This window comes from Eleginops maclovinus, chromosome 22 (assembly GCF_036324505.1).
Source record: "Eleginops maclovinus isolate JMC-PN-2008 ecotype Puerto Natales chromosome 22, JC_Emac_rtc_rv5, whole genome shotgun sequence".
NCBI classification, from domain to species: domain Eukaryota; kingdom Metazoa; phylum Chordata; class Actinopteri; order Perciformes; family Eleginopidae; genus Eleginops; species Eleginops maclovinus.
This window is the reverse complement of record NC_086370.1, coordinates 12,861,690-12,885,669: the sequence shown is the minus strand read 5'-3', so window position 1 is coordinate 12,885,669 and position 23,980 is coordinate 12,861,690. Positions and strand designations below refer to the sequence as shown.

The 23,980-nt window shown below is 37.1% G+C and overlaps 1 protein-coding gene across 1 annotated transcript; it reads left to right on the top strand.

Moving 5' to 3' along the window:
• Window positions 1–5,802: 5,802 nt before the first annotated feature.
• hcrtr2 (hypocretin (orexin) receptor 2) lies at window positions 5,803–23,708 on the top strand. Its single transcript, XM_063874425.1, has 7 exons — window positions 5,803–6,118; window positions 15,024–15,202; window positions 18,508–18,751; window positions 21,551–21,666; window positions 21,772–21,992; window positions 22,238–22,359; window positions 23,176–23,708. Exons 1-7 carry the CDS (start codon window positions 5,905–5,907, stop codon window positions 23,331–23,333), a joined length of 1,254 nt encoding a protein of 417 aa, XP_063730495.1. The 5' UTR covers window positions 5,803–5,904; the 3' UTR covers window positions 23,334–23,708.
• The last annotated feature ends 272 nt before the right edge of the window (window positions 23,709–23,980 follow it).

Sequence of the window (23,980 nt, the reverse complement as noted above, 5' to 3'; positions counted from 1 at the left end):
GCTAATGTCAACCAGCACATCTAGAAGACCAATCGCAGCTATCCGATCTGAAGGGTGGAAGAGTGATTTTGTTAAATGTGTTGATTGTTGAATAAGAAATCAATAAATAAGAGCCTGCACACTGGAATCAGAGCTCCCTTTCTAGTGATTACTAAAACAACATGCATTGATACTCAGAAGCAGAAATTTGATTATAAATACTCACAGAAGAACAATAAAATAGCCATGCTCGCTTAACATAATTGATGGAAGATAGAACATTTGATTTGAATTATTTACTTTTAACGCCACAAAGGAGGTTCTGTTTGTTGGTTTTTCTGTGTGTTTGCCCTATGTGTATGAAAATAGTGTTAAGGGTGAATATGTAACTAAGATAGAGACCTTAATACTTTAGAGTGGATCCATATCAATGGGCAGATTTAAGCATTAATATTCACTTATGTTATAGAAATAACCCTGGCCAAGAACACCTCAGAGCCTTTCCAGTAGACACAAAGCTCATGAATAAATGGCTCTAAAAAATTACAGTCATTAGTAATTATGGTGTATTCATTTCATTTGAGTTGGTTTCTCTGTGCAAGTGCAGTTATGTGGTTGAATTTGGTTATTCAGCATCTATTAAAAGTAAACTCCACTTTCATCATATAAGTAATGAGTGAATGAACCAAATGTTGTCCTGTTTTTAATGTGAAGCACAAATAAAGTGACATAACAAACTATGTAGGACACGACATTGAATACTCAATGTTCTTTTGTCATTCAATCTATTTAATTATGCCTTTTATAGAGAGCAGGGAATCAAACAAAGCCTATTTGTAAGGGCTTAATTCTCTTCTTTTTTCCCACATGCCCCAGCCAACACTAAAAACAATATCCTGCCATGCTATCGCTTCAGTCACATGACTTCATGTACATAAAAGATGTTGAGGTTGTTTCTTCTAGATTCCTGTTTCTCAAGTGACTGAAGTGAAATTACTTTTGCTAGATAATGTTGTGGTGTCCATCAATCTGAAAGTAAATATAAAGACAACTTTTATAATTGTGTTTATAAGGGAAAACACAGGAATGTATGCATTCATGCATTTGATGCATTTTGTACAATACAAGAAAAAATAACTTATATACCTGAAAACTCGAGGTACATCTCATAGAACTTACTTTTGTTTCCTTAAGGAACTATTCCTCTCCACTTCTCCCACAGCCAAATGTTCCGAACCAGACTGTTTCATAAACGTTTGCAGTAGATAGCACATGTATTAATTCTGGCACAGCCAATCTTTTGAGTGTTTTTCAGCAATAGTTACATGATGAAATAATACATTTGTGTCTGTATGCATGCCTTGGGGAGGGACACAGTCTCATTCATCTCAGGCTTTTTTCTATTTTTTCAGATCCTATTTCCTTACGCTTTGTCAGAGATATAGCTTTAATGTATTTCCTCCTTGCAAACTGACTTCCATTCAAAAGCATATCTGGATTTAGTTTTTCTTAAACACCCGAGGAAGCTGAATATAATCTAAGCTAAGAGAAGCTAACCCCAAAAAGCGTAAGATATTATAACAGACACAGCACAAAGGCTTCACATTATAACATAACTTATTTATGAAGCACAGGCAGCATATGAGGAGTTATGTTATAGAATCACCTGAACATGTGCCCTCACTGTCACACTTCTGATCCATCACAGGCAAATAGCTGCAAATAAGGCAATATTATCATGTACAGGGGGTTGCTGTGGTGCAACAGGTGTAGCGGGACTTCTGCAACTCCATCACTGTTTGGATATTCTTTCCCACGATGGGATTCCCACCATATTAAATTGAATCCTACCCTGTCCTTTCATTTCCACCACAAAGCTTGAAGAGATACAGCAATATACTCCAACAATAGCTTCAATATTATGTGATGCAATGCATTAGATGTTCTCCCCCGCCACCACTCTGTCAGCAACAATAGTTGCTGTAAGACTGAACTTTTTGGATGTACCGACCCGAAGCATATCTCTAACACCCAAGACTGAGCCTTTCAATGCCGCTGGCATTCCACGGAGCTTCATTGCAATGCAGGTCATCTCGGGGGTGAGTGGATTACTGATTGCATTGCCAGCCCAAATGAGGGAGGGGAAAGAAGGAAGTAGGATTGCACAGTCCCTGTCTGACCTCTATACATGTTGGCATTTAGCAGATGGCTGTCTCTGCAATGGAGAATATTTTGAAAGGAGAATAAAAGAGCTTGCTTCTTTTTGTGTGCTAAGCAAAGATTAAAATAGTCTCGAATATTCATGCTACGAAAAAGCAATTTTAGGTATATACCAATGAAGACTGAGCTGTTTCCTTCTACAAATCAACAAATCCTTCTGCTAATATGAAAGCATTCTATACATTTACTCTGTTTCTCATATTCACTTCAAATGTTAAACATTTTTAGTTTTGTATAAATTATTCTCCCTTAAAATGTATAATATACAGTATCTATGACATAACTATATATATTTATATTATCTATAATAATCCAACTTTACAATGGAGGGTTGTAAAGTTTCCTGAGATTGCACAACGAGCAATTGTGGGTTATGGGATGTTGGGTTGCATAAAAGGCAAACAAATTAATGGGCAAAGGTCAAACAGAACTTAGAGCTGTACCAGACATCTCAGAGAGAATACAGTGAATTTGGCATGTACAGTACATACATACACCCAGCATTGCCTGCTCACTGATTGTGCCTGGATATCAAAGCGTGCACACATTCAGAAAAAACACAGCGAAAAGAGGTTGCTAAAAAAAAAAAGTAAATAGAAACACTGATGTGATTTCACAGTTGTTGAAAGCATGAGACATACAGTTAAAAAATGTTATACCTTTACCTGCAGCAGGATATCAGCTCCACATTTCTACAGTTTTTCACACAGCACTTCCTTTCAGATATTTGCTGGTTCAAATACAATGACAAATCAAAATAACAGTGTCCTGGTATGATTGTATAGTTAAAATGGATGATGTTCATTTTTATTGGAAAGCCTTACCTTCTTTTATCATTTATTAACTGCATGGAGTTTCGTATAGGCTTCTTTAGAGCCTTCAGACTCAAGTCCAGCTGAATATAGAAATGAATTGCTACCAATTTGTGATCATCTTCTAACACTTTGTTACATTTAACCAGCGGAGAAGAGGCAGAGCGCTTGACTTCAAACTCAATGGTAAGTTATTTTCATCATGTCACAATACTTTGGTATGACGTGTTTATCAATGGCAAACACACAGGAAGAGTTGAGGATCCTTGTTGTTTAGGTTTCATGTCAATCCATCACAGATAGACATTATACGCTAGGCCTCAGCAAACAAAGAAGCCCCACAGACCACAGCCGTAATAAATTGGCTGTGCTTCAGGAAGGATGAGCAGGAAGATGAATGGGGACTGTGTCCTGAGAGTATTCATATGAAACGGTTGATTAGAAATACCAACTCCTGAGAAAGAGGACCTGGAGTTATCATTTGTAACGATGACGTGAGTTTTGAGGGTAATGTGTTTTCCAAAAAAACTGAAGAAATCAATAGAATCTTAAAGTGGATCTGGGGTTCTCAATCAGAAACAAACCAGACTGTGCTGCCATGGAAACCATTAAGTGAAATAAGACATTAAATGGACATGTCACTGTGAGAGGAGCCTGTTCATTTTCATTTCTGTCACAGAACCATTAAAGGGCAGATTCACAGCATTCTCGTCTCCAGACCTGCTAAGTGAACTCTAAGAGACATTTGTCTGCACTGTGTTTAACATGTTTGTTATACTGGAGGATTGTGTCCTAATGAATTCTGCGTTTTGCTGTTCTCAGTGTCAGTCATGTTTGGGTCTCAGTCATGTTTCATTTCTGTTGTATTGGCTTATATGACAATAGTTGCTAATCTTAAGGAAAAAAACCATTCATTCATTTTGGAAAATATGATTTTTCACTGTCTGCTAAGAGCTAGTTATAAAGATCATTACCCCTCCCCAAATATGGCATTAGGAGTGTAAACAGGGGGAACCAGCAAGACTACCAGCACCTCTACAGCTCAATTATTTGCACTTACAAACTTGTCTTTCATATTATATTTAAGAGCTTCTCAATAATCCTCTCAACTAGAATGTGAAATATACAAGTCAAAGTAATGGGAAAAAGGCTAAAATGTCCAGAGTCAGGTATATTTTAAACGTTATATAAAAAAAAACCCTAAATGTTGAGAATTGCCAATCATTTGGTCTTTCAAGACAAATGTAAAGACACTCTGAGACACATGTTCAAAAGAAACACGTGCAAGTACGAGGGGATGTATAGTCATATACAGATAGCAAGGTAAGAGCAATCTCCGCAAAGGCAGGATTAAATAACAATGACATTAAGCATTATATAATTATTAATATTACACTTGCCTGCAAAGGATCAGAATTGTAACAGTGAGGGCCAATGTTCAGGTGATTTTAAAACATAACTCATATGCTGCCTGTGTATAAATGATGTTATAATGTAAAGGCTTTGTGTTGTGTCTGTTATACCATGTTACATTTTTCCTATAGCTCTTCTTTTTGGGGTTTAAACTATGTTTCGCAAATATTTTCCACCAAACAAAAGAGTTTTGACAGTACCAAAGTCACAGTAAATGTCGTTATCCACTTAATTATTAGTGTAAAGAAACATCAAATCAATTTAAAATGACACAGTGGGAACACGGCTGGTACTTCATCATAATGACTGAGGCAGTGGTCTTTAGAAACATTTCACGCTTATATTAAAGTGTGTGCATTGATGCAAAAACAGATGAAACCATGCGTAGAATAAAGTTTACACTTGTCATTCAACCCATTTTGACCTAAACTCTTAGCGACCACTTGTGCAGTCTGTCTTGTTTGTCTCACCACATGTTTCCACCACTTTCATCATCGAAGGCCTCTTTTCTCTCTGAAATACGGTCATCAATAACATCTCTCTTTAGTTTAGAACTGTCTCCAAACCCTGATAGTTCTCCATGGTTTTTCTGGCTTTGTTGTTGAGGTCATAGAGTGTTCGAGACCCTATGACCTTATCAAGCGTTTGTGTGCAGGATTATGATACCAGTTTTTGTACCAACTGCAGTGCAGAACTATTTCGAGAGAGATAATGCACCAAGGAGTGGGACAAAACAAAAGCGGCACAAGTATTAAGTTATACCATTCATTCCGTGCAAAACAATCTGTCTATGTCCCATTTTCCTCAAATTTTGAGGCAATTTATTTTGTAAGTACTGTTAGCAATCTGATCATGCAGGTTAATAAAGTGAGTAAAATGGTCTGAAATAATCCTTGAAACATACATTTTCCTCATTAGGAGGCTCCTAATGAAGTTCTGGACTGAATTTAAAAATAGAAGCTGCAAAAGCTCATTATCCAGTCAAGCACACTCCCTTTATTACCTGTTCTATTAGCAGCAAATGAGAAGGCCCTGTAGGAGTTTACATTTTTAACAAAACGTAATCTCATGCAAATTGAAATCTCCAAAGAGAACGTTTGAAGCAATAAAGACGATTTGAAATCTTGAAATTGTGATTATAGCATATGTATAGTATTCATAGAGGGGCCAAATCCTTAATGTTCATAATTATGGCTCCCTCATTTCAGTTCTCTGCCTAATTCAAAATGTTTCTCCTCCTATTTTTTCCTTCTCCTTGAGGGTTGTGGGTTATGGGTTGTTGTCTGTGTTGGTGTGTGATTCCTGCTGTGGTCTTTCACCGAGAACGAGAAAAGATCAGCGTCACACTGACGAGATGTGAGGAGCGCGTTAATATCGCTCCAGTCTTACGCGTCTCGACTGGCAGTGCTCCACAACCAGCGGTCGCTAAAGACACTCGGTGAACAGCAGGAATACGATAGACACATAAATACCTCGGAGGATGTCTGGGATCACAGGGAATTCTGATTGCGAGGAGTGTTTATCTGCGGCACATGTGGCCAACAACAGCACGGAGTTACACCCGCATGATGATGACGACGACGAACTTCTGAGATACATATGGAGGGAGTACTTACACCCCAAACAGTATGAGTGGGTTCTCATCGTTGCTTACATTATTGTCTTCTTCGTCTCTCTCATTGGAAACTCCTTGGGTAAGTTCTACCGTCTTTTTATATTCATGCACAAATGGTGTAAATATCCCATAAAACACTTTTGACAACTTTTGCTGAGAATGAGCGAAGTGCTTCAAGGAAAGAAAGCTTATCCCAGTGATGAAAAAACCCCCGAAATATTTACGTTTTTTTTTTAATGATCAGTGAAAGTGGAGCTCCTGATAGAGAAGGATGCACGAGGAGAGTGCGTCTCAGTGCAGCAAAGTGTAGCTAAACCTGTTCTGAATTGGATTAAAACTACAGACATAACACTTAGTGTGAGCGGGTATGTTTGATCTCAAGCTAAGTGGGGGAACAGACAGCTTAATGCAATGACAGAATGACATTGTAGCACAATTACAATTTGGTCTCAATTTCATTTAATCCCCACAATTGTCTCTTATTGGGCTGTCGTGTTGCTGTCTATACTTTTCTGACTTATTTGAAAAAGCCACCTAAAACCATTCCTCATACTGAGATTATGAGGAAAATGCAGTGAGCGAGAGCTACAATGTAAAGTGGACTCAAAATGACAATGCAGTTGCTTCTCTGACTTTTATTGACTGTACCTTAAATACACATGGTTGCAATTTATAGAAAAAACTATTGTGAAATATTGAGCAGTCTTCGTAATGTTTTGGATACCAGTGACAGAAAGTGAGAGTTATTGCAAAAAGCTGCTGAGTGTGATCCATTTTATCTCAACTCTCGAAGGCTTTTTGTGCAAATGTGTGTTTCTCATCACACTGCAGGATTCCTCCCTCTCTTATCAATGGAAGATTTTTGTCTTCACTGGAACCATTGTCTTCATAAATAACACAGTATTGTCATTATTGCTCACCTATTTAATTGGTTCAAATATTTCTCTGAAAAATACAGGACCGTTGAAACAGCTGTGCATATGGTTGCTACACCTTCTTACAACTATCTCTTTGTTTCCAGTTAGATGTAATGTCATTCCTAATTAATTAAATAAAGGATGTGTCATGCATGTTTCATAACTCGAAGGTTTATGAAAAAATTCATATTTTATTGCAGAGTTGTAGTATTGTCTTTATATAGTGTGGCAATATCACAATTGTTCATCACTTTATGCAGCACAAGGGAAAATACACCTCATTCAAAGATTCTAACTACAGTATAATGAATGAAAAATGTAAAGGAAAAGCATTTCAAAAAGTGAATTTAGGCCTTGTAACTAATTCACCAGCACTTACAATGGTATGAATTGGTTGAAGTGAATATATCTGCACCTTCTTTGTTGTACAAGTGCAAGCTATACTGCAGGCTTATATTATTTCAAGATGTCAATGCCACAAATTGCCAGCAAACACATTAGGCTGTCTTCTCTCTCCCACTGAAATTGACAACATAAATATGCCTGATTAATACTCCATGATTTGTGCAGAGGCTATGTAGAATATGTGCAGAGGCTATGTAGAACAAGAAGACATACTTTTATTAATCCCTTACAGGGAAATTGCTTTCTCTACTCTGTTGTGTTGAGACACATTAAACACACAGAGGAAATACATGCACACACAACCACATGCAGAGGAGAGGTGGCAGAGCAGAGAGGCAGCCAGATACCCGGCGCCAAGGGAGCAGACAGGTTAGGTGCCTTGCTCAAGGGCACAGTGGCCTAGGAGGAGAACTGGCACCTCTCCAGCTACCAGCTCACTCCATATTTTGGTCCGATCGGGATGTGAACCGGCGACCCTTCGGTCCCAAGACCAAGTCCCTACTGACTGAGCCACTGCCGCCCCAAAAGAAGATGAACCCTTATTTTTATTTACAAGTGGATTTGTTTGTCTAACAAATCCAGGGTACTTTGAGAGAAACTTGGCATGCTTCATCCGACGGGTCATTAGTTTCAGAGCTGACAGCTTTTCATTCTTGTTGTCTCCATTATATAACAAAACATAATGGAAACAATTGTAAACAGCAACACAGAAAGCTTTTTAAATCATTTCTTATTCTTTGTCATTTTGTGTCTCACACTTTTTTACTGATGTTAGCAGAAGCTTTTAGTTACTGCAAAATAATCACACCTTTAAAGAAAATCTATTAAAATCATAGTGCAGCTTCAGTAACAAAAACCATGTTGTATACATATTCTTGGTGAAAGAAATATGTCCAGATCGCTTAAGAGAAGAAAGTCGTAATGGAGGTATTTACTGTATATGGTGGCTCTCTAAATGAAATGAAATGTAATATATAATCAATATAAGTGGTCAATCCCAAAAATCCTAAAACAAGAAACAGTGTCATGTAAATAACTGTATTGTGTAGCCTGTTATTAAACTAAACAAAAACAGGCAAGATCAATGACACTTGCAAAGTTGAAACAAAGAAATTGTAAAAGAAAAAACTCTTGCAACGTATCTGAGTGATGAGGAGCAACTTCTATGTAAATAACTACATTTACTGTGCTGCATCAGCCAGAACGAGGATTACAATGAAAAGGAGAGTGATCATATATGTTGTTATTAATTGACACATACCATTCGGTTTCAAGGTGAATACTTTTATTGTAAATTGTCCTTTCTAGTAGAATGTACTGCAGCCTCAAAAATATCAGAGGGAAAGAGAAAAGACTTAATTTACATTCAAAGGCAGCCCAGCATCTACTGTATGTGCTCCTCAATTCACAGACAAGCAGAGGCCAATCGTGGAGTTGATTGTACGTGCTGCCGCATTATGAACCAGTTCACATCAGAAAATGAAGAGCTTCATTTCAAAGGGACAAAAGGAATGCATGAGTATTAACAATGAGATTGATGTCGGAGAAGCTGTAATGCATGTCATTAACATAATGGATATTAAACTGCAGGTCATTATCTAGCTGAAGGTCAAATGTATGAGTATTTGTTAACGGCTTCCGTTAAAACCTGATGAATAAAACTGATCATGAATCTGCAAATGATGATACCGTCTAACAACTGAGTTTTTTCACACTTCTTTTTTTGGGGTAGAATACTTATGTCTATAGATGACAGTGAGTTAAAAGTCAAAAAGCAAAATCTTAGTTAAAAGGTGTGGATTCATTGTTACATGCCAGTCTTGTCTATCTATAAGTGGCCCACTAATAAGCACCAGTTCATGTTTAAATATATTCAGGCCCTGCATTTGCAGGAGAGAGGAGGTTAAAATAACAACACCAGCCAAGTCGCTACTAAAACAGCAAAGCTTGGACTCAAAGTAAGATTAAACATGCTCCTTTAAAAACCACCTGCTGATTTAACCCATTATGAGGTCTGATAAATGTTGATTTGTTTATTAGAGGAGCCTTCTGTCTGTCAGAGAGCAGCATCAAACACTTGATGAGGAAATCTTGGAAACATCCAGTAGAGGAGTTGAGGCTATAACAGTCTACCAACACTCCTCGAACTTCAACCTTAAATGACACAAAAAGACTCAGAGCATCACACCAAACCATCGATTACAGGTCGATGCGCAACCCATGCTCCCAACTGGAGTTCAAAGGGAAGATATATATACCACGCGTAGATAACCAAGTCGAATACAATTCAAAGCTGTTTGGACTTGAGGAAAAAAAAAATATCTTCCTCTGATCCAAGCATGGCAGAAGTGGAATAGCACCAAGAGAAACCTCAGAACAGGAAATGTTGAAGTGAAAGCAGACAAACGCCCCCAGATGCTTATGGATCTTTTGTAGAGTCATTGAAGCCAAGGCCGACTAGAGAGGACATGCCATGACTGTACTTCTGAAAGAAAAACATTAGAACTCTAAAACAGCCAATCAGCAAGATATGCCTCCTGGTCGAAGCCTCAGACTTAATCAAGAAGCAAGCGCACTCAAAGACATTACTGTTATTCTATGTATAGTACACATCGACACTTAAAATATAGAAATATATGGAAGTATTTTTGTTTGCTTTGGCTGAATTTATTATTTTATTTAATTGCTACATTTTCCACTCAAACAATAGGGCCTGGTTAGGAGGAGCCCTGTATGAATATGAAATTTTACATGAATATTATTATAATATATTGCATGAAACAGTATGGAAAAAGTAATGTTGTTATTGTTTATAGTATACCACTAAAACCTTCTTTTTCTGCAGGCTGATGACCGGCTGTTGCATTTTTTAGACATCGCTAGTTCATCCGGTAGCACGTCAGCATCACATACGTACATAGTTACATACAAATACATTTAATTATGACCAGAAACAAGAACAGGAGATTAAAGAGTGTCTTTGACATAGGTGTACGTAACTGTTGCTATGGAAGCGGCCTGCAGACCACGGCACATCTACAAAAGTCTTAAATTGATAAGAAGTCTATCAGTTCCAAAATAGTTGCGAGTATTCTTTTTGTGTCTGTGCCAACAGATCGGGTTTGCTTAGTGAGGATTTCATCTTTTCATCTTGTGTTGTGTTCAAATCAAACAGCATATTTGAATAATAACTAATTCACAGCTGACCCACTTCCACAAAATGTGTAGCAGTAAACATGACAGGTGTATATTAATTGATATTCTTTTGTAAATAGTAATGATGAAATCTAAGGTAGTAATGGAAAAATGTAAATGCATGTATTAACTGTACCTTGTATAGCAGCCTTTACTGCCACTATATGAATATGTCCATGAATTGGTAAATGCTGACTTGGGTTGTAAAAGCGCTTTGAGTGATCGCAAAGACTGGGAATCTGCTTCATAAACCCAGCTTATGTACCATTTTACTCATACTGGGTAGAAGCTACTCGCTTACTGTTAGAAGCCGTGATGTATAACTTGGTGAGACATTGATTATATTAGAATTATAATCAATGTCCAGGTAAGTACTCCACTTTTCTTCACGGTTGGCAGTTTGAAATATGTTTTGATCCAGAAATATAATCTACATCCAGGCAAGCACTCTGAAGCGATATGACTATGTGATGTTGTAGTTTTCTCAATTACAGGATGCAGTATAAATGGTTCACCACTTTTCTTCATGAGTTGGCAGTTTAACTAGGTTTTAATCTGGATGCCTTAACACAACTTGCAGGTTTAGTGTACAGCATAAGTTACCATCCCAATGCTAATCCACCGCAGATGAGACCAAAAAGCCTGAAAATACTCCATTGTTAGTTGGTCAACCCACTAACTCTGCCTTGTGAGGAAAGTATTTATTCTCCTCTGGGGATTGGGTTGGCATGAAATAACGAGCCCTGTGAAAGCTGTGTATACTTCCTTTACTGAATTCCTCAGATAATTACATGTTATATCCAACAAACTGTTAGATAAACACTTCAGGATACCTATGGAGGTTCACTCACTAGGACCTATGCACAGTCCTTACAGCTCTTTCTTAACATTTCTCTGAGCCTTCCCTCATTAGTCGCTATTATGCACGGACATTCGGCACCAATATACAGGTGTTAAAGCATCCACCGGGGACATGATCAGATGCAATCATGTGCTAAACAAACAGAAGGGTAAACCTTACTACAAGCAAACATAACAAGCTTGTAGATTGACACTTTGAATATTCTGGCTTAGTGTAATTTATGTAAATAAAACACTTAAACTAATCAGTCTTACCTGAAGCACCTCAAACAGATTGTCCCTCATTGAATTCACAAAGACTCACAATTTAAATATCTCAATATACAGACAAACATTGCTAATTTACAAGCTACAGTATATGACAAAATATAGTATTCATGGCACATGATGCACAGGTAAAACCCCTCACGTGGAAGGAAGGACTGATATCTGGTAACATTCAAAGGTAAATAAACCTTGAAGTAACATCAGAAGTAGCAGCACCTTTTCTATATTTAGAATTCATCTGCCACAAACTGTTAATTAAAGCAAACCAGCACCCTTACGTCCTGCAAATTTAAAGTATCTTATTGGCTGTTCCATTGTTTTCACATATTATGTACAAAACATTAAACTAAACAAACTGCAAGAAACACACCCTGAACACAAACTCATAACAGGAAATAAAGCAAAACACAGAACCCAACATACAGAACAACTAAGACACTTCTGTACTCTTTATTATGAATTAACTGCTGCCTATTAAAGTGGATCAAACCATCCTCCCGGGATTAAGATAATGTTTTCTTTGATGTTAAGTTCTGAGAGATCAGATGTGGTCTAGATGTTTCTGTATTTTTTGTTATCGCCTCTGGCAGCTTGTTTCTACAGGCCGCACAGGACGCTGTAGGGGAGAGATTGTGGATCAAAAGGAGCACACTCATGTCCTTCTCCCTGTAAACATATAAGAACAGACGCTTACAACTTTACCATTCGTTACCATTATTGTTGATGCACACATGGACACAGAATCAGAGTCAGAAATACTTTATGTATCCCAAACTGGGGAATTTGAATTGATTGCAGGAGCGAAATACAAAAAGAAGCATACAAAATGTGATGTTTGACTTTGTTGCAGCAGACATTCAATATTAATATCTTTACATCTCATGCACCCAAAAAGTAAATTTCCCTTAATTGTATCTGTCTTTGGTGTTGTTTGTATATTTAATGTCTGCAGTTTTAAAATATCACATGATACCACATATGGGACTTAAAAAATAAACAATTATAATAAGAAAAAACACTTTTTACATCTGAAAACTGTGAAATGGTAAACAACAGTGAATCAACAGAGCACTGAATAGACCCCTTGTTTACTAATGCACAGGTGCTGACCTATGCTTCCTGATCTCTTCTCAGGACTGTTATTGATTAACATTTTCCACAACTTCCTATTCCAGCTATCAGAGTCACCAATCTATTTGATGATCTGATGTAAATGTGCTTTCAGTTTTCCTCTTCATTCATTTCAATGAGGAATAGACCTAGACACATTTCTATTCCAATCACAGTTTTGTCCATGTGTTTTGTCTCCCTGGTTCATTCTTTTAAGAGTGAATGCAAGTTAAAAGCTAGCATAAGGCTAAAAAGCAATTATACCAAAGATGCATAACTTTAATCCCACTATACTTGTCTGAAGTCTCATTTATCCTTTTGTTAACAACTAGTTTTAAGCTTTTATAAAAGCTTCAAAAATGTGTCACCAGTTCTGTCTGATTGACAAGCAACAATGTTTTAGACATGACTTTGTAGGACAAGCACAGACATACATACTCAATACTTTGGGCAATCCCTGCAGGAGCAATTTCGGGTGAAATGTGTTGCACAAGGACAAAGCAACATGCTGACTGTAGTGGGGACTGAAAAAATGCTCCCCTAATCCGAAGAACCTACTGAGCCACAGCCTCCCCATATCAATATTTTATTCATGAATTCCATGTAGCTGCTTAAGTTTCATTATTATGAATAATGACAAATTAACAACAAAATATCACATGTACCAAGGCAAGAGCACTGTCAAACATTGAACACTAAATGAAAAGGTTCTCTAACTGCCACTGCTTGCACTCCATATAAGATTTTGCTGCACCTGCTTTTACATAACAAGCAACATATCGTCAATGGGAGCCAAGCCCTGGACACAGCTTTACTGTATGCGTCATTAAAATGCAGAAGGCTCCTCGCTCTTCTGCCATGTTCAAATTAGAACGATTTAATAAAATATTGGCCCCACTGGACTAACATTACATGTTATGTAATAAGCTTCACAATACTATTTTTGCAGTTACAAGAAAGCAAGGTACTTTACTGTTCCCAAAAAATAAACAAGACACTGCCAATTTGAGCTGTTTAATTTAAAATAATGAATAACGTTTTATATCTTAGTCACAACTATTTACTAGGTGTGCGCAATGTGGGATTTTTAATGTACATTATTTATTCTCAAACAAAATAGACTACATCTTCATGCGTGTGAATCGTAGATTGTACATAAGGGACGTGAATGTGTATTGTTTCTGATGAGCAGGTGCCAGCGAGTGGTAGCTAAAGCTTTCAAAGTGCCATATACAGTAAATGCAGTCCATTTAATTGTCAGCCTTCTCACCTGTCTCTTTTATAGCAGGGTCAAAGCAAATGTATCTGCTGAATGACATGATTAGTATAAGGCAGCACTTTCAGAACATACTGCAAGTATGGAGAAATTGTTTTATCTAACTTTGAAGCCATTAAATCCAATCCCAAGTTCTTATTCAATGATACATGATTGGTTATGTTCCCTTATCTTCTTTTAATTCACTCCAGGCAAAGCAAAGTAGCCTGTTAACATTAAAGGTACCGTCTCCTGAAAAGTAATTGAAATGGACAACATGTGCTTTATGTTTTATTATTTTAACAGTGGCTGAAATGTGTTTTAACTTATTTTGAAGTAAAAATGATGTGGTTTTAATGTATTGGTACATTAAATAGCTAATGTTAAACTGCAACAAGACAAAGTGGATGTATTTTTCCATTATCTGATGTTAGATACGAAATACATTTTTAGAATTGTTATGTGACTTTATGGAATAGAAGGAACCCTTAATTGTCCCACAGAGGGGAAATTTACTTTCGCATTTGACCCATCCTAGTGTTAGGAGCAGTGGGCTGCCATATATGTACGGCGCCCGGTTTAGGGAACGGTGCCTTGCTCAGGGACACCTCGGTAGCATTTGGTCTTTCCGGGACTTGACCTGGTGACCTTTCAGTTCCCAAGCCAAGTCCCCATGGACTTTGCCACCAGCGCCCTTATATTGTGTATCATCCAATTCTGGACATTGAATCAAATGTAGCTACCATGAATTTGGTGAAGCAAAACTAGATTGACTAGATTGTCACATTTGAATTGTCTGTATGCACATTTCTAGTTGATAAATACTTGCCAAAAAAAACAGGACCAGCATTGTTTTAAATATAAATTCTATAATTGACAGAAATGCCTTCAATACAGTATTAATTAACATTTAAAGATACGTCTTTACATGTAATTTTTCCTTGGGTTGCCTTTTGATTGTGCACCATTTTCAGTTTGTTTTGCAGTGTGGAAAAACCGCCACATGCGCACCGTGACCAACTACTTCATAGTGAACCTCTCCTTTGCCGATGTCTTGGTCACCATCATCTGCCTCCCTGCGAGTCTCGTAGTAGACATCACAGAGACGTGGTTCTTTGGAAAAACTCTTTGCAAAGTTGTTCCTTATCTGCAGGTAAGATAATCGAAAATTAGGACTTTAGATATTTTGGTGAGATGCAAACCACGTTGCTCATTAAAAAGGGTGGCAGATAAAGTAATATTGTGCAGAAATCAGGACTGCCGGTTGATGCATGGATGAGGGAATGTTAAAAAGCATCAAAGCAAACCAAACAAACCGAGTGGGATTATGCATGCCAGCTTTGAAGGCTTCTCAGCCCAGCAGTCCTGGTGAACAACCTCCAACTAACGCCCTCGTCTCTGCATGACTTTTTCGTGAAAGAGAACGAGAAAAGAAACCATGCAAACCATGCCAAGCAGAGCAGGGAGGGCACAGGTCAAGACCTTTGTTTCCATTTTCCTCCTTTACTGTCATTATGTCAAATGTTCACTTTGATGTTAAACCAATGGATATTTAATGGTTTGAGCCTTTTCTTCTATGCTGCATTGTCCCCACTGTGCCAGCGCATCGAATACATCACACTGCTGGCCTGATTCATGTTTACAATACATCAGGGATAAGAGAGTGGATACAAATCCTACAAAATCTTTACAAATCCTATATTCTATTCACTTAGCAAATCCTGCTATAATCAATTTTTAAATTGAACTCTATAAAAATAAAAACCTCCAACCTCCAACGTCTTCTGAATGGATGCAGACGTAAACCACAGGGATAACACTGATTGCATTTTTTCAACTCATGGCAAAAAAATGTCTGTTGTGTTGGCTGCCAAACACCTCATGGCATTGAATAAGCCGCTTATTCAGTCCTTCAGTCGGATATGCATGCCATTTCCTGGTGTGTGCTTACTGCACTTTAACTGCTGCTGCTACAGTATTTTTGGAAGAGCCACCTCATGCTGCTTCAATAAACCCAGGAGGATCTTTATTTTGGATTTATTCCTGCTGCACTTGGGAATTACTTAAATTCTCCCTGAATTTTTATCAACAGTCCTCTGGCTTTTCCATTCTGCCGGGCTGTATTACCTCAGGGGGAGACGTGAAACTGTGCTGCCATCTTCTTTCGTAATACAGTATGTTGTAAATCCAATGAAATATGTTGTTTCTGAAAGACATGATCAAACAGCCGAGGAAAGTGTGATATGAATAAATGCTGATACATGAATATCGAAATAACTGCAGCATAGTCTCCGGTTTGTATTTGCATTCGGTTAGGGCAGCAAAAGCACGAAACCATACACAAGGCATTATGTAGTTATTGTAAGACTTTGCAAACTATGACTATAACTGATGAGAATGAAACTCATATGAGACTTCTATATTGCAACATATCTGCTGACTGTATGTGTTTAAGCAAAAAGGTAGTACTCAGTGCTTCTTTAACTAAGAAGTGGGAATGTATTGCATCATGTGAGTGTTTCTCTGGTTCCAATTTTGAATAAGATATACAATTTTAACCGCATGAATGATGACTCCAGTGTGACCTGAGGTTAGCTCCTGTCATATTCAAGTAGTTACTGAATCCCTGCTGGTTGCCTACAGCCACTCCCTGTGGTTTTTATGATTGCATCACACTCATTTCTCAGCCTTTCACATGAGCAGCAATTAAACTGCTTCCATACATAGCTCAACATACCTGTCAATCTATTGGATTTGTGATACGCAGAGAACAATTATTTTAGGATTTTTCCCCTGCTGTAGACAAGGTGATGTATTCCCCTCTTCTTTCTTTAGACCTTTTAAATTAAGGAAGTAAGTCATCAAAGGGGATTATGTTCACCGTGACATCTTTGAGCTAAGCGATTAAAGGTGATGGAGCTGGAGCTGTTTATTTCCCACAGGACATCCGCCAACCTCCACGTTCCACACGTTATGTCATCTGTGCATTTCACAGATCTGTTATTGAAATCTGGCTTCATTGGTTAAGATTTGAGAGAGGTCTGTCTGCAGGCCTCCACTCTCAGGACAGTTCCGTTATTTTCCCCGCCCCCCGAAGGTCTTGTCTGAAGGAAGTTTTTTCGCCCAAACCGGTTCCAGGGTCGTTTCAGGGCTAGAGCCTTATTAAGCTCTGGTTCTTCACCGGTAAAATATGTGTGTAAAAAACGGCTTATGCCACATTAAGATGGCAACAAGTATCAAGATAGTCAGATTAGCTGACGGTGGAAATAATAATAATAATCATAATAATAATAATAATAATAATAATATAATAATAATAATAATAATAATAATAATAATAATAATAATAATAATAATAATGATGATAATGATAATAATAATAATAATATAATAATAATAATAATAATAATAATAATAATAATATAATAATAATCATAATAATAATAATAATAATAATAATAATATAATAATAATAATAATAATAATAATAATAATAATAATAATGATAATAATAATAATGATAATAATAATAATAATGATAATGATAATAATAATAATAATAATAATAATAATAATAATAATAATAATAATAATAATAATAATAATAATAATAATAATAATAATAATAATAATAATAATAATAATAATAATAATAAAAAAGATTGAGACATCGCTTATAATCTATAGTGGAAAAATATCGCTTCCAACAGAAGAGTCACTAGATTTTATTTTGTATTTGGATGCATTTCCTGTGTACTCAGAGTGGAGGTGTCCTGAAATTGGTGCCTGCAGGCAGGCTCTAATGGAGTAAACTGCTTTCTATCGAGGAGACAACTAAAACAAGAAGAAAGTTGTCTGTGACCCTTGCCTTTTCAGACCAACTGAACCCTTTCAAAGGCTGCTCTCGGACTTTGTAGTGCATTGATAACCAAAAAGCCATCATCCATATAAGACTAGCTCAATGTGTGCTTGACTTCTACAGAGGTTCAGTGATGTGTTGTGAAGCAAGTGTTGCAATTGTATTCGCCAAATATAAGTGATTGCTAGTCTGATTCACCTACAAAATTAAATGTAATGATGTGATAGTCATCATAGAAATATTAGTGTTAAATTTACCATCATTATGGTTATGCAGATGCCGCCAGTACAAAGACAGATACAGCATGCTGTATTGCAAAAAACGTGAGACAGGACGTATTGCCATTTAGGCTTTTTTAATTCTAAACATCTGTATTGTAGGGCCTGACAGGTAAAAAAGGAAGGCTGCACTTAAAGCAAATCTCTAGAAATTACACATCTAAAATTACGGTTGCTGATTCATGCATAAAATCCAGTAACCTCCACAAAGTATATCTACAGTAAATTAAGGCAGAAGTCTCATGTGTCTCATTTGCAAACCATAATTCAAAAGTGACGTCTCTATCTACTGTAACTGGTGTTTCTTTTTCTTTTCTCCAGACCATATCTGTATCTGTATCAGTCCTAACACTGAGTTGCATTGCCCAGGATCGTTGGTATGCTATCTGCCATCCACTGATGTTCAAGAGCACAGCCAAAAGGGCTCGCAAGAGTATTGTTGTCATCTGGGTTGTGTCGTGCATCATCATGATCCCTCAGGCTATAGTGATGGAGTGCAGCAGCCTGCTGCCAGAACTAACAAACAAGACCAGCCTGTTCACAGTGTGTGATGAACATTGGGGAGGTGAGCTTTCACATATCCTCCTCAAACATTTGGAAATTGTGCCAAATCGCTCACTTGCCAAGCATTTATCTAAAACCAAGTGTTCAAATAAAAGACCAAAAGGAAAACTCCCACTCACATTTTCTCTTTGTTTTCAAAGCGATTCTTAAGAGAGCATTATTAACTCTGTGTGCTGAAATCATTATACGTGTCAGAAGCAATTTAGCTGCCCTTTGATGCTATAATTATAAGAGCAGAGCACTCTTCACAGGGCTTACTGAGACTAATACATTAGGATAGTTGACTTTTGATAGAATTCACATAATGAAGTCAGTTTGCATCACTGATTCATGTCCCCAAAGGAGGAAATCCATACAGAAAGAAAAGCTTTTTTAAGCTCTTCTCATTAGACGCAGGTTGTTGATATGAAAGTAATGACACTTTCTTGGCTTTCTCTATTGACACGTGAAAGCGAAAGTAAATGAAAAAACACTTATATCCTAAATACATTCCAACTGTACCAATTAAACATATCTCAAAGCAAAGTTGAATTCCCTTTGTTGGAAAAAACAGCATCATGCTCTACAGGACTGTCAAGCTTTTTTTTTTGCTCTTCACCACGGTATGCGAAGGGCTCTAGCTCTAAACGAAGTATATAAAGGAGAGTGAAGGGCAGTATTTATATCACCTTAAAACCTAAAACACAAGAGCAAACGTCTAAGGAATAGATTAAACAATAATTCAGTCTGTTCTAATGCAAGCTGCAAACATTAGGATGTACTTGTATTAATAACATATTGTTATTTTAATTTAAATTAGTCTGTTATAGCTTTTGTATATACTCTGGATATCAGTGTTGAGCTGAGTTAGGCCTGTCCGCCAAGAGCTGCATGCCACATCAATAAATCAATGTTTTATTAAATGCAGCACAAGTAACATTTCCTGCCTCAGTGCCTTTGGACGTTTAACCTGATTTCATTGCCTGCCAGTTGCCAAATGTTCTTCTGTTTAATTACTTTCACATCAGGTAAATGCCTTTAACTCAACCAGCCACGTGACAGTGTCTACATCTTGGCCATGTTATCTGCTACCAAACTTGTGCCAGCTGGAGGGAAAAGTATTCTCTGTTATCTTTGGCTACGGAAGTGTCAGTTCAAATTAAAGTGATATCACAGTATCAAGTAGAAATGTTTCATACAGATATCATATTATGTTACTGTCCAATAATGTTCTTGTCTGTGAAAACGGGACAGTGTCGGCTGCATTTGTTTGCTTCATTCCAGGGTTTTCTTCTTACAATATATGTTGATCTTCCATACTTTACATTTCTTCATGAGCTCTTTAATCTCATGGATGTGCACATTTTAGAGTGATCAATGCGTATAATAGAACTGACAAGTTTGCTCACAGTTATAATTAGGCAACGCCTCAGATGTCAGACCTGCTTACTCTTTAGTTTAAAACTGAGCTACACTGACAGTGATTCATTTCTTAATAATCATAATACTGCTCAAATGAAATGATACATGACATAATGAAGTGAAACACAGAGAGCTGTCTTTAACTATCACTGTTAAATTGAGTAAGCTTTTGGTTGGTGGTTTTGACCTCCGAAGATAAAGTCAAATTATTTTAACATCTGAAATCGTCACACATACGTCTGGTTGAGGTGAGGACATTGTCCTGGATAGTGTCTCAAAAGTCCAGGACAAGACACAGGAAACTGAAATTCCAAATGGTAAAAAGCTATTTGTGGTTTTAAATACATTTTCTTGCCAAAGTATAAAGATTTAGCAACGTAAAGGTTGAAAACTGGTGACAACATTTCTTAGCCAAGTTACAGTACAATACATCCATATATATCCAGCTGCCTGAAGCCATATTTAAAATGTTATACAGCTCCAGGAAAAATTAAGAGACCACCTCAGCATTATCAGTTTCTCCGGTTTTACTATTTATAGGTATGTCTTTGAGTTAAATGATTCATTTTTTAATTTATTGTATTTTATAAACGACCGACAACATTTCTCTGTGTGGGAATTCAACACAAACTTGAATGGCTGCCATACATGTAGAGAAAAATATTTAAGAAAAATGTGGAGTGGTCTCTTAATTTCTTCCGGGGCTGTATGTATATTTATTGTATAGATACATGTCTTTGAAGTATCTTTACTCTATAGGGCAAATGGCAAATCAGCACACACTTTATTCCATAGACTTTGACTTGACAGTGTCAATGTGACTTGCTTTGTTATTTTCTTCTGAATTTAAAATGTAAACATTTTAGAATAAAGCTTTTGTTTGAATATGCAGACATTGATGGACTTCACCTTCAGATATATGAACTGTCAGTTTCACCCATTTCTTACTATTAAATGTTATAAGCCCACCTGTGTAAAACTAACAATTAATTTTCTAAGGTGTATTCAGAACTTGGAAAAATTGCCAAAGAATACTTCAGGAGTGGAAAACTCATTGTGTAGGAGTTCTCTCCTGCATTTTATTTGTTTGAGGGTTTATACCCAAGCTGCACCAACCTAACCTATTAGATATTGGTTATTTCTCATCTTCCTTTTTTTTCTTGTAAAAGTAAAACAATATGGTTTGAAAAAAAACTTGAATTTTAAATCTGATTGAATATGACAGCTAGAGTTGTCAGAGACTCATTGTGCAAGAAAAAAGATGACTTATCTTGACTGATAATTATGATCAGAAGATTGACAGGCATAGCAACAGTAAATAATGGGGTGATTCTTGGCTATGGTTGCTTTCCAGAAGGTTTCCAATGTTATTAATGTGATGTTTTTAATCTTTCAACAGCTGAGATCTACCCAAAGGTCTACCATACCTGTTTCTTCATCGTCACATACTTTGCACCCTTATGTCTAATGGTCTTGGCGTACATCCAGATATGTCACAAGCTGTGGTGTCAACAGGTTTGCATTAGAGTGATTTATTTTATTTTGGTAGAAAAACCATTGCATCAGTTCTTACAAGGCCAAGATAACACCCCCTAATGTATGCACATATTAAATCAACAGATTCCTGGAAGCACATCAGTGCTGCAGAAGAAGTGGAGATCCATCCAGTGCTCAGCTTCGGCTCCGGTGTCAGGAGAGCCTGTGAGAGTGAGGACCAGCACGGTTTGTGCTGAGATCAAACAGGTCCGAGCCCGACGGAAGACGGCTCGCATGCTGATCGTGGTGCTCTTTGTATTCGCCCTGTGCTACCTGCCAATCAGCGTGCTGAATGTCATGAAAAGGTAAAAACATCTGCTGCTCAATGATCAAAGCCATTCAGAAATAGACACTGTGATAAACCACTGGCTCCAAATTTGGGAGTTCACCTCGTTAGATCACTGGGTAATCAGTGAAACTGATTCAGTATATTTAAGGTGTTGAAATGTTGCTCGTTTTTTTTCAATTTAAAAAAGTCATTTAGAGTATAACTACTGTAAAAGCATGCAAACCAGATCTTTAACCGATAAATTACTTTCTTTACCTGCAGAGTCTTTGGGACTTTCAAGAAAACAAACGACAGAGAGACAGTGTATGCATGGTTCACTTTCTCACATTGGCTCATATATGCTAACAGTGCAGCAAACCCCATCATATACAATTTCCTCAGCGGTAAGTCTATAATCTCCTCATCACTGACATCAATTCCGTGGGTTTGTTACTGCCCTCTAGTGGAAAGTTGGGTCACAAAAATACAGCTCACTGGTTTAAACTTGTTCTCTGATAAGAAGTAGTGTATAGGGCTTAGGCCTATGTAAATGAAATGTAAGAAAAAGGTGAACAAATAATCAAGTGTTCTTTTTTTATGGTGGCTGACGGGCAAAGGCTCCATCACGGCTCACTACGGCCTTACATTAACAGAAACACGCTTCACTTAAAAAACGATGCCAATATTAAAGCAGATCCGTACAAAAACACATGCCAATGAATAAACATCTTCACCAACTTGACTATACATATGCAGTTTTTACAAAAAGTGCTGCAAAAGAATATTCTGTTAATAAAATAAATGCTGCAAATAAACACAAAAACTGGAAAAAGCTCAAAACACAACGGAAATCAATAGACACTAAAAAGTGCTGCAAACGGCTGCAGCGTTTTTTGTAACGTTTTTCTTATTTGCAGTGTTTATTTTCTTGCAGCATTTATTAATGCACCACTTTTTGGAAGTCCTACCCATATGTTGTCAAGTTCGTGAACATATTTCTTAATTTGCATGTGTTTTGGCACATTTATTTGTTATGCTTGCATCATTTCTGAGGCTGCGGGACGTTTAACCTACTGGAAATGCTTTGGGCCATTGTTGCATATTTGCATCCGTCAGCCACCGTATATTTTGCCTAAAAATGACATAAGCTTTTGGTTGTCTTTCATGCAAGGCAACAATCGAACTGATGGTTTCTGTTTGGATTGCATCTTTTTAACCAGGGAAGTTCCGTGGGGAGTTCAAGGCAGCTTTTTCTTGCCAGGGTCAAAATCGAGCGCAGAGAACGAGGCCCATAGCAAGCACAGACAGCCGGAAGTCACTGTCGACTCAAGTCAACAACATGGACAATGTTTCACGCATTTCAGATCAAATAGTGTAGTCTTGTAATCCAGGTCAGACGTTCTTCTGACTCCTTCATCATTGAGGTATACACTGAATTGCTTGAACCTTATTAAAAAAAACAGACAGATACTTGAATGGGAAAGAATGCTTTACAACTGAATGTTTTGTGTGTGTTTTCACAAGGACAATAAGGATTTTTAGAGAACTGAGCAGTGCTTACTGTAAAGTTTCTCCCTTTGTTTACATAATGACGAACACAGTAAGGATAACCCAATCATTTGCAATTCCCAGAAACTGTGTAGCTATTTATAATCAAAGGACACCATTTGAATGTTTAGTATTAAAAAGTGCAATATGTAATGTCTGGCTCTAAACAAATAGGGGGCAAGCTGGTTATTGTGCTCATCTCAGTAGGTGGTGTGAACACATTACATGAAGACATCAACACTCACATTTTTAAATTGTTTGAGGCAAAATGATGGCCATATCTTGCTCATTGCACCTTTAAAAACTCATCGTGTATGTGGTTTTTATAACATAAACGTTCAATTACATGTATTAATTGCACATTGCTAGTATTACAGGGTATATATTTATTACATATGTATTTACTGGTTGGCTCTTTTTTTCATCGGAAGAGGAAGTGCTATAGAGATTAAGTATTTTAACTGATCAGGTTTCTTT